This window comes from Acanthochromis polyacanthus, chromosome 1 (genome assembly GCF_021347895.1).
Source record: "Acanthochromis polyacanthus isolate Apoly-LR-REF ecotype Palm Island chromosome 1, KAUST_Apoly_ChrSc, whole genome shotgun sequence".
Taxonomy (NCBI): Eukaryota; Metazoa; Chordata; class Actinopteri; family Pomacentridae; genus Acanthochromis; species Acanthochromis polyacanthus.
The window spans coordinates 53,973,340-53,984,555 of NC_067113.1; the positions used below are offsets into that span (position 1 = coordinate 53,973,340).

Genomic DNA, 11,216 nt, shown 5'->3' on the forward strand with positions numbered 1-11,216 from the left:
TTTTTGCCATTTTGGTGAAGAAAAATAAGTTCTATTATTACTCGTTTTATATTTTTGTTAACTTCACAGCAGATTTTGAACATTTTGATAGCTGAAAAAGAAGACTATTACACAGAACAGCTGTAGAAGAATGCCAGCATCTATTTTGTAGACATTTTTCCACTCTCTTCCTCCAGCTGCTGTTGCTCTCTGTCCCTCCAAGTTTGTGCATCACCTCTTGTATGTTATTATTAGTGATAAAGAGCTTTGGGTAGTAACATAAATGTTACAATTTCTTTAAAAGTGTATAAAGCAACTTAAATATTTAAATGGAATGACATCAAAAACATGTTTTTTGAGGAATAGCTGGAAAATGAAATGATAAAAACTTTTCATTATAAAGATACTGTAAGAAAACAACCCCCTGAGCCATTTTTGACCCACTGATGCATCTAAGGGTCAAGACGTGATCTCACTTTTAGTTTGTTTCAACTTACTTTAATTATGACTAACAGAAAAAAACAAGATGGTGCTACTGCCTCAAAAAAAAAAAGCATCACAACTTTGAGAGTTAAAATTTAAATATACATATTAAATTGATGATGAATCTAGACAAAGGAAAGCACATTTATTTCTTTAGAATCTATATACAGCAATACTCCATTTTTCTCCAGATTGTATGAGAAGTTTGGCTTTCTTCATTCTGATCTTGTACAACAGTAAATGCAACTTGGACAGAGATTATAAAAGGAAGATGCTAACTGTAAAATATAAACTCATGTATCTTTGTGGAGAGCTGAGAGTGTATTCTTCTTGTTTGTAGGGGACTTATTTCAAATCATGAACACTCAACATCACACATAAAAAACACTCTTTGAAGATGGAAGAAAAAACATCAAATGACAGTTTAATGTTTATAACGTGTGTGAGTGTATTTCTATTTTATGGCAGTCAAAGTTGCACAGAGAAGACTTAAAAATGGTTTCCTCTAAACCTAAAATTACCACAGATTTTTTTTAAAGATAATATTTATATGTTTATATGCATTTATGTTTCTATATGCACGTGAAGGACATTAGATGAAGACATTTCTTTAGCGCTGAGATTCAGAAGGTCTAAATGTCATTTCTGGACTGAGATGATTTGTAAAATGTGTCATTATATCTGTCTTACAGCTGACAGACCTGACCAAGTACAATTCAAAAAATTGCTTTTTAAGCTGGAATTTTAAATTTTCCTTTTTTCACAGGTGACAAAACACAGAAAAATGTGGCAAAAGTTGTGAGAACAAGCCTATGGGAGCTCATGGTATCTGTTACTGCTGTCCATAATTAGGTCCTGTAGCAGGTAACAGGCCGTGCTTTCGTTAATCCTCCGTGACCTCTGACAAGTAACTATTCTCCAGCTCTAACCTAACACACCTTTAAATCCCACATTCACTCAAGCAAAGAGCCGAGATCTAGACTATCCCTGCTTAAGCTAAATTACTGTGACTGGTCCTAACACCTAACTACTTGGACACGTAGTTTCCTCTGAATGCGATGATCCACTCATTAGTTCATCTGACATTCTTCTTTATACAGGCTGCTCTACTTGTCCACTTTTTTATATTGACTGGCTTTAACATTATTTGAATAATCTAAACAAGAATCACTACCACCGAATATATAAACAGAAATTATATACAGTAGATACACACGTGGACAAAATTGTTGGTACCCCTCAGTTAAAGAAGGAAAAACCCACAATTCTCACTGAAATCACTTGAAACTCACAAAAGTAACAATAAATAAAAATTTATTGAAAATTAAATAATCAAAATCAGCCATCACTTTTGAATTGTTGATTAACATAATTATTTAAAAAAACAAACTAATGAAATAGGGCTGGACAAAAATGATGGTACCCATAACTTAATATTTTGTTGCACAACCTTTTGAGGCAATCACTGCAATTAAACGATTTCTGTATTTGTCAATGAGCGTTCTGCAGCTGTCAACAGGTATTTTGGCCCACTCCTCATGAGCAAACAGCTCCAGTTGTCTCAGGTTTGATGGGTGTCTTCTCCAAATGGCATGTTTCAGCTCCTTCCACATATGTTCAATGGGATTCAGATCTGGGCTCATAGAAGGCCACTTTAGAATAGTCCAACGCTTTTCTCTCAGCCATTCTTGGGTGTTTTTGGCTGTGTGTTTTGGATCGTTGTCCTGTTGGAAGACCCATGACCTGCGACTGAGACCAAGCTTTCTGACACTAGGCAGCACATTTCTCTCCAGAATGCCTTGATAGTCTTCAGATTTCATCGTACCTTGCACACTTTCAAGACACCCTGTGCCAGATGCAGCAAAGCAGCCCCAAAACATTACTGAGCCTCCTCCATGTTTCACCGTAGGGACAGTGTTCTTTTCTTCGTATGCTTGGTTTTTGAGTCTATGAACATAGAGTTGATGTGCCTTACCAAAAAGCTCCAGTTTGGTCTCATCTGTCCAAAGGACATTCTCCCAGAAGCTTTGTGGCTTGTCAACATGCATTTTTGCAAATTCCAGTCTGGCTTTTTTATGAGTTTTTTTCAGCAGTGGTGTCCTCCTTGGTCGTCTCCCATGAAGTCCACTTTGGCTCAAACAACGACGAATGGTGCGATCTGACACTGATGTACCTTGGCCTTGGAGTTCACCTTTAATTTCTTTGGAGGTTGCTCAGGGCTCTTTGGATACAATTCGAACGATCCGTCTCTTCAATTTGTCATCAATTTTCCTCTTGCGGCCACGTCCAGGGAGGTTGGCTACTGTCCCGTGGGTCTTGAACTTCTGAATAATATGAGCCACTGTTGTCACAGGAACTTCGAGCTGTTTAGAGATGGTCTTATAGCCTTTACCTTTAAGATGTTTGTCTATAATTTTTTTCGGATGTCCTGGGACAATTCTCTCCTTCGCTTTCTGTTGTCCATGTTCAGTGTGGTACACACCTTTTCACCAAACAGCAGGGTGACTACTTGTCTCCCTTTAAATAGGCAGACTGACTGATTATGAGTTTGGAAACACCTGTGATGTCAATTAAATGACACACCTGAGTTAATCATGTCACTCTGGTCAAATAGTTTTCAATCTTTTATAGAGGTACCATCATTTTTGTCCAGGCCTGTTTCATTAGTTTGTTTTTTTAAATAATTATGTTAATCAACAATTCAAAAGTAATGGCTGTTTTTGATTATTTAATTTTCAATAAATTTTTATTTATTGTTACTTTTGTGAGTTTCAAGTGATTTCAGTGAGAATTGTGGGTTTTTCCTTCTTTAACTGAGGGGTACCAACAATTTTGTCCACGTGTGTACCATACTAACAAAACAAAAGCATAGGTCATACACATATGTACACTACCACTTAAAAGTTTCGGATCACTTAGAAATGTCCTGATTTTTTTCCAATGAAGATCACATTAAATTAGTCAGAAATACAGCCTAGACATTGGATGCAGCTGGAAATGGCTGATTTTTGATGGAGTATCTCCATAGGGGTACAGAGGAACATTTCCAGCAACCATCACTCCTGTGTTCTAATGCTACATTGTGTTAGCTAATGGTGTTGAAAGGCTCATTGATGATTAGAAAACCCTTGTGCAATTAGGATTCATGTAAGAGGCTTTCAAATGATTTCAGTCCAGTTTTGACCATAAAGAGGCCTCTTTTCAAAACCTGTTTGTGCTCTGCTCCAAGAGAATTCAAAAAGGTTTCCCAGGTTTATGGCCATTTCTAATGAAATTTGAAAGCACTGTGACAGCTTGGGAGTTTGCCAGATAAACCAGGGAAGTAAAATACACTTTCCACACGCAAAATAACAGAACAGGAAGCAGTTTTAACTTCTGGGGTTGAAGATTCGGGGCAGAATGCAATGTTAGAATATATGACAGAGATTTAAGATTTACATTTTTACTGAATATTCAATATTTTCTAACAAATCCTTTTTTTTAGAAGTTCTTAATAAACGTTCACCTCCTCTATAAAAACATTTCATGCATTCTTTAGCTGATTAAAATCTGGAATAGCCGCAAAAGTTCAGCTTTTTAAATAACTATAAAGCTTTAAAGAAAATTTAAATTTAGATTGCAAAGGATAAGTACATAAAAGACTCTTTTGTTGAAAGCGTTTTTGTTCTGCTCAGAACACCCACATAGTCGAGACATCACACACTGACTTTTTGTTTCTTTTTTGGCTGCAGGTTCTGGGTTGGTCTTAGTATCATTTAACAGTTTGGTTGCAGAGCTCTTCAAAGCAGGTTTCATCACTACAGTCATCAAGAGCCCACAGCAAATAAAACATGTACTTTTATCATGTTTATATACTTTTCTGTGGCAAAAGGGGCAAATTTTTCCATTACTAAAAAATCCGGCCAAATATTATCTGGTTGTCAGAACAATTTAACTGTCTGTGGTTGCATGGTGGCTAAAATTGGCAACTTTAAGGTAACAACAGTCACAAAAAAATATTCTGAAATTAAATTCTGCCAGAAAAATAGCAGTTACTGGATCTAACTCCAGCTCTATGAGTACAGTAGTAGGCTGCTGCTCAGTCCACTAACTTGACCTAGGGGTGCTGCTGCAGTGTGTGAAATGCAAAATGTGTGTGTTTTGAGGCACCAGTTCCTTAGCTAATTAGGTACACTAGTTACTAGTTTGTATTAGTTTCTGATGCTTGTGGCGGGTGTTGCTATTATGTTTAAGTTTGGCTAAGGAGTTTTGTTTCTTTGTGTGTTTTTAGCTGGTTTAAAAACCTTGTTAGCCTTTGCTTGGTTTTATTTTGTTCTTTGATTTAGCAACATCCACCAGTCTTGTATTTCTTTGTTTGACTATTTTTATGTTAAATTTGTCACTGAGCAAGAAAACACTTTACCTAAACCAACAACAACTGGTGGTTTTTGTTACACCCAGCTGACCCTAGCAGTTGGGTCATAACAGCTACTAACTTCAATATTCTAGTTACTCTCACCTTCCTCCTGATCCACTGCTATACTCTACATCTGTTTGTACCCGATGTGCTCTTTGCTGCTTATTTCAGGCTCCACCCTTCTATGCAAAGTTCGGTAAACTGTAACAAAACTGGTTGGTCAACAAATTCAAACATCCGACCCCCACAGGGCAGACCTTTGGCTTCCAGCCAGTCTTCTGTCTCTACCATCTACTCTGTATACTGTAGCCTTTTCCCCTTTGGGCAGTTAGCCCTGTATCCTCTAACTGACTGTTAGCTTCACAAAGTACACACAACACACTTTGTTTCTAACCATAACATGCAACCCAGTATTAGATAAGTGATAGGAGAACAAAAGGGTTCCCTTAAAGACCCTCCTTGGTCATTGATTAAACCTGAAAAAAACTCATCTTTGTGTGTCCCAATTTCTTTCCATGGAACTCTATGCCTTGAAATGGCTTAGATATAACTCCATATTGTTCTTCCTCTAGAATCCACTAATCACGGTAAAACTACTCTACATCACTCAATGGCAAGTTGTAACATTAAAGTAATTGAGCCATAGAAGAAGCATAATGACACAGAAACCAAAGCAAATGCAGATAAACCGTCTCTGGTGTCAAGAGCAAAAAGCAAACAAAAAACAACAACAAAAAATACTTTTCGTTGTTCCTTCCTTCCAAACACAGATGTCTGTTGGTCTTTTCTGCGGTTTAATTTTATTCTAAAAATAATAAACACATGATCTATTTGTGTTTGTTTGAAAACAAAAAAACTATCTGAATGGTATCTGAAACTGTTTTCTGTTTTGCTTTTGAAAGAAAGAACAAAAACATAAGTATTTGTTCGTTAAATTACAAATGTATTATGGATTGTCTGATAATATCCAGATCCCCGCACTGTAAGAACTAGCTCCTGATGTTTCTGCATGAAACCCCAGATGTCTGAATCTGTGTTTTTGAGACAGTCATCAGCAGGTTTCAAGGTGTACATGCTCCACCATGATCTTTATTGCCTAATTTTGCTCTTGATATGTCTTCTAGCAGATAAAATAATACCATACGGGCATGCTAACAAGGTTAAAAAGCAGAGAGGGTCTTTTATCTGCTGTTATTTACAAATCCTTCTCTGCCTTTGGCTGCCAGTTCAAAAACACGCTCCCTGAACTGTTCAACCTCATAAAGCAGACGCCACTAAGCACTATGTAAATCTGTTGTACACAGTTTACATACCTCAGTGGTTTTCTTTTGAAACAGAGACAAAAACAGAAATGTTGTTTGGAGCAATTCAATTCACAACTGAGCTTTATTTCATGTAGTCTGCTGAACTTACACATCCGATAAGAGTTACAACAGTTTATTAGGCAACATTTGCTGTTAGTTAATGTGCAAAACAAGCGTCACATGACATAAACACCCTCAGTAATATAATAAATAACTTTGTAACAGTGGTTAAAATCAAATTAAGAATGTTTAATCAGAGAGAAAAGCACATTCATCCCATTATTTACACTCCTAAAAAGAAAAGCACTCAGAAAGCGCAGTACTCTGCCAAGGCTGCTCAGTCCTATGATTTCCGACGGATGAAATGCTGAAAAATTTGTGGTTCGCAGCGGTCAATTTGTAGTAGAATCGCAATCGTGATCGTCAGCCGGCAGCTGACGTAGTGTTCACTTGTTGTCATAGTTACAGTGACACCATGCTGCTATCTTGCAATGATACTGAATTTTTTTAAAAAAAATTGTGGATCCAGACTATAAGCTGCATTGCTGCTGGAATCTAATCACTTGGTCCTTTTGTCATTTCTGACTTTTCCTGAAAATTTCATCCAAATCCGCTGGTCCGTTTTTTGGGTAATGTTGTGCACTGACAGACAAACAAAGCAACGCCAATCATCACATAACTCCACCGCATTCCTTGGTGGAGTAAAACATGACAGCTGGAGGATAAATTAACCAAAGTGTGCTCGCTTTCAAATCATAAAACATGAAGAAGTTTGGAAATGTAGTCAAGCCACACTTTTACTTCTCATTTAGGATTTAATGGGGGGAACGGGTAATGAATCCAAAAAGTGTTGCAGAGTGGAGAGGTAGTCTTCTGGGTGGCATCGCATGTGGGCTGCGTGTATCGACTCCTTCCACTTCCTGCTCTCCACAGTCACTCCCCTCTTCCTCCACAAGTCTATCACCCTTTCCAGGACAATAAAGTTGCACATTGCATCATTTTCACTGAAGAAGAAGAGTGCCGGTGCAGTAACTGGGCTGTTGTGGAAAACTTGGATGCTGTTTTCATAGAAGTTTGCTGTGTGGGTTTTGAAAAGCCAGAAGTAAAGCATGGCGGTGTTTCTGATGAAGCCCTCTATTCGGGGCATTAGAGTCTTTCCAAGGCCTGAATAACAAGAGACAGTACAGAGTTAAGAGGAGTACAATCACATAAACACACAACACGGTATGGTATAGGCCTGGCTTTAGCAAATACAGTAGTCTTATAGAAAAACCCCAGAACTGAGCTATATCAGTCATCAGTGAAAAAGACATTTGCCCTTTATTCCCAGGTCTGAAGGCTTGTCTGAGGGGCCCTGTATCAAAATCTAGATTTAAGGCTTTCATTATTTTTTATCCTGCATATGAGGAGTGATCTGTAACTTTTGCTACTGTTTATAGTATGTGAGCATGTTGGGAACCATCACTAGTGAAATAAGGTGTGTCTGTGGCTACCAACAAGAGAAGAAACAGCAGTTTTTACAGTGGAGGTTTCACTGCAGTTTCCAACACCAGACAAGGTGCTTTAGGTTGGTCGGACAGCGAACTGATCCCTGAGGTTCAGACTAACCAACCCTTGGGGAATGGAAAAACTGAGAAGTTTAGAACCATTATTGTCCTAAGCAAGCTTTACTTTCCTCTGTCTGATTCTCATTATCTGATTCCACCAAAACTTCATCACACTCGCTGAGCGCTACCAGGAACATGACCGTTTCCGATCTCTGATCTCCAACATGAATCCTGAAAATGACACTAGTTGGGACTTGATTTTTCAACACATCCTGCTGGGTAGGAAGATAGGATGGGTCTGTGATCCGGTTCAACACATTCAGGTAACATGTAGTGCAGTCTGACAGCTACTACTCCCTCCTTTGATCATAATCCTCCTGGATGCCAGGGTCTGTTCATAAGCTCTTGATTGCATTTAATTAAGGGTTCTTGAACCTGGGTTAGTGAGTTGTAATGTAACATCCTGAGGTGTCTGAGGAAGAATATTCAAGGCAAACAACCTCTAATGCGCTGTGCATCTGGTCATAGCATAACATTTTTCTGTCTCTCCCCACCTTCCTACGCACTAGATTTGGTTCCCTGTGCCATTTTTCCTTTCCTCAAAACTAAACTGAAGTAGAAAGGTCACCATTTTACAGTTTGGTAGATTCCGCATGTATTGGCTATTGACATGTTCTACATAACTGACAAAAAGAACAAAGAGCAATTGAATCAAGAGGTCTGGCAAACAGTTACAAATGGAAAAGATAAAAGAACTGTGGAGAACCTTGGGAAATGGAATGAAGGGAATGACATGTGAAACTAGTAGCAAAAGGTGTGCTATTTTCTTCAATAGCATTTGATCACCCCTCAATTTAAAATAATTCAAGCATGTTAAACACAGCAAACGAGAGGTAATGTAATATTCCAGACTAGAGTGCACAATACACAACTTGAGAAAATGTGGGGGCTGTTAGGAACCCAGAAGTTCATTTTTGTTGCAAGGTGAGTTTCGTCAATGATGGACCTGCAACGACTGAAACTGAATAACTGCAGGAAATTGAATACTTAAATGACTTTGTATGTGTATTGGCATTTTTCATTTCATCAGACTGGACTGGAAATTTTAGTGTCATTATGTAGATTTAAATGGTAATTTTGAAAAAAAAAAAGTAATAAAACATCAAAGTTACTGCCTTTTGTAAGTTAGCTGAATAATGAATAAACTGCAGACGTTGTAAGGCAGGAACAAACTGCCACAAAGAATTCTCAACTCCTGACAAACTGGAGCAGTAGGTCAGCCAGCTGATGAATTATTTAAAGATCTGACGCAGATATCCAACACAAAAGTAACCTGAGCCCCAGCGGGACTGTGGCAAATCACTCACACTCACCTACTGCCATGTGCTCCAGAGAGCCGACCACCAAGCTGTCATAGATGTGTCCTATCACTCTCTGCTCCAGGTCTGAGTGTTTATTTGGCCCTTGAGCAATGTGGGTGAGTATCTGGGTGAAAGTGTAGCCGCCGATGGAGGAGGCGTGGACCAGCACTGCCCTCTGTGAGAACTGAGGCTCCTCAAGGACGTTTAAAATCTCCAGCCCATAGTCGAGCCCCCATCGAGGCCACAAGAAGTGCATCACACGGCTCTGCACCAGGAGGACATCCATGCCCCGGTCCAGGTACAGGTCCCTGTATTTGGCCACCGCTGCCGGCCGGGCACCGAGCCAGGAGAAGAAAACAAGAAGAGGGCGGCTAGTGGAGGTAGAATGTGACTGGTTTTGGGAGGAGACAGGTGTGTGTGAAGGTGAATCTGAGAGCAGTGGAGATGAGGAAGCAACTCCAGAAGAGGAGTCACTGAGGGGCAGAGCTGAGGGTGTAAGGGACGACAGAGGGCAAGGCACTTGTGTAGTCTGGACAGCTGCTGTGTGGTCCACTGCCCCAGACAACTTTGTGCAATAGTAAGTTATGCCATGGCTGATCTTTCTGGCTTCAAGCCTCTCACTGCTGGCTTGATCGGATGTGGTTGTATCAGTTTTGAAGAGACTGCAACAAAAAATAAGTCAGACTTAAAAGTGAATCATTGCCGCAGTCTGACAGAGAAGTCTGATATAGTACAATCATAACAAATTTGACGTGGTATTAGCAATTTTCATGCATATATCCTCTTGAGATAATAAACACCGAATGCTTATCTTATCTTAGGGAAACAATGTGGGGCCTTCACTAGCTATCTATCTCACTGAGACTATGTTATTGCATATGTTACTACACAACTTTAAATTGTTTCTGCAGCTAATAAATAAATAAATGGTGTTTCATGACAGATCTCAAGCAAAGGGTCTATTATAATCATTGCAGCCATCACCATATAGCCCCAGAGCTCACTGTCCTGCTTCCTATACTGTTTTTTTATTATTATTATTATTATTATTATTATTATTATTATTATTATTATTATTATTGTCATTAGCTGCATTGAGACATTCATATTAAGCGTTCTAATCATAAATCCTTAGCACTGTTCTTACAGGCTAAATACTAACAAATGGAGTGTGTGGTTTTGGTTCCTCATAGGGTGGAAGCACATAGCATGATACTGTGCATCTGGGTGTTACTGTCTTGTCTGTACAGAACTCGACAGAGGGAAGATCTGTGAATGACTGAATGGATCTTAGATTTGTGAAACACTTTATAGTCTGCAGCCACCCTGAGCAATCTCACTGCACTGCCGGGTCTCGGAGGTACAGCACATCATCATCTATGTGGTTTCATATCAGTTCCAATGCAAAGCAGGTCAAACATGCAAGCAATGCCAAAGCTACGTGTCGCAGTCTGTTGTTACCCTGTGGAGAGCGGCAGGTTTCCCATTCTGACGGGTCTAAATGCGCTCCGGTCCTCCCAGCGGTCTGGAAAAACGAGTGCGGACGTGTCGGTGAGATGTGCAACGGTGCCCGGTCTGCTGTAGCAACGGATCGCCCTGGATGTGGAAGAAGTGACGGTGGAGAGAGAAAGAGAGAGAGCACCGCCTTCCCTCCACCGGCTCTCACCGCCCCTTTCACTCCTGCAGTACTCCGTGAACGCGCACTCTCCTCCTGCGACTGATGCGGCGCTCGCTCCCGTCAACTAAATAATACCTCGAGGTCGCGCATAAAAAATAATCCGGCAGCTACAATGTGAATATGCTGTTAGAGTATGTTCAATAATCATTATATTTTTTGATTCAGCCTGCATCTCTGCATCTGTTATTTATAGATGAAAGCAGCTCGCTGCCCAGAACAACCTGTTACTGTGGCGATAATGCAATAAAACAAGAACATCTCACGAGGCTAAATGGGGAAACACAAGGTCATGAAGTGTTTTGGGACTGACCTATTAGTCAAATAACTGCAAGACACTTCAGTGCCACAAGATGGAGCCACACACCTGCAGGACTTAATACGTGGTCGCTCATTCTATGATTTTCAGAGGATCTTTTATGTTTTTATCATTCTAAGCTCAACCCTACAGAAATGCCTTCTATTAGACAT

General features: G+C 39.6%; 1 protein-coding gene across 1 annotated transcript; it reads right to left on the bottom strand.

The window, feature by feature from the left end:
* Nucleotides 1-6,225: 6,225 nt before the first annotated feature.
* LOC110948564 (uncharacterized) lies at nucleotides 6,226-10,768 on the bottom strand. The gene is made up of 3 exons (XM_022190153.2): nucleotides 10,532-10,768; nucleotides 9,083-9,732; nucleotides 6,226-7,326 (listed from the first exon to the last, which is right to left on the bottom strand). The coding sequence occupies exons 1-3, from the start codon at nucleotides 10,555-10,557 to the stop codon at nucleotides 6,971-6,973; spliced, it is 1,032 nt and encodes a 343-aa protein (XP_022045845.1). The 5' UTR covers nucleotides 10,558-10,768; the 3' UTR covers nucleotides 6,226-6,970.
* Nucleotides 10,769-11,216: the final 448 nt, after the last annotated feature.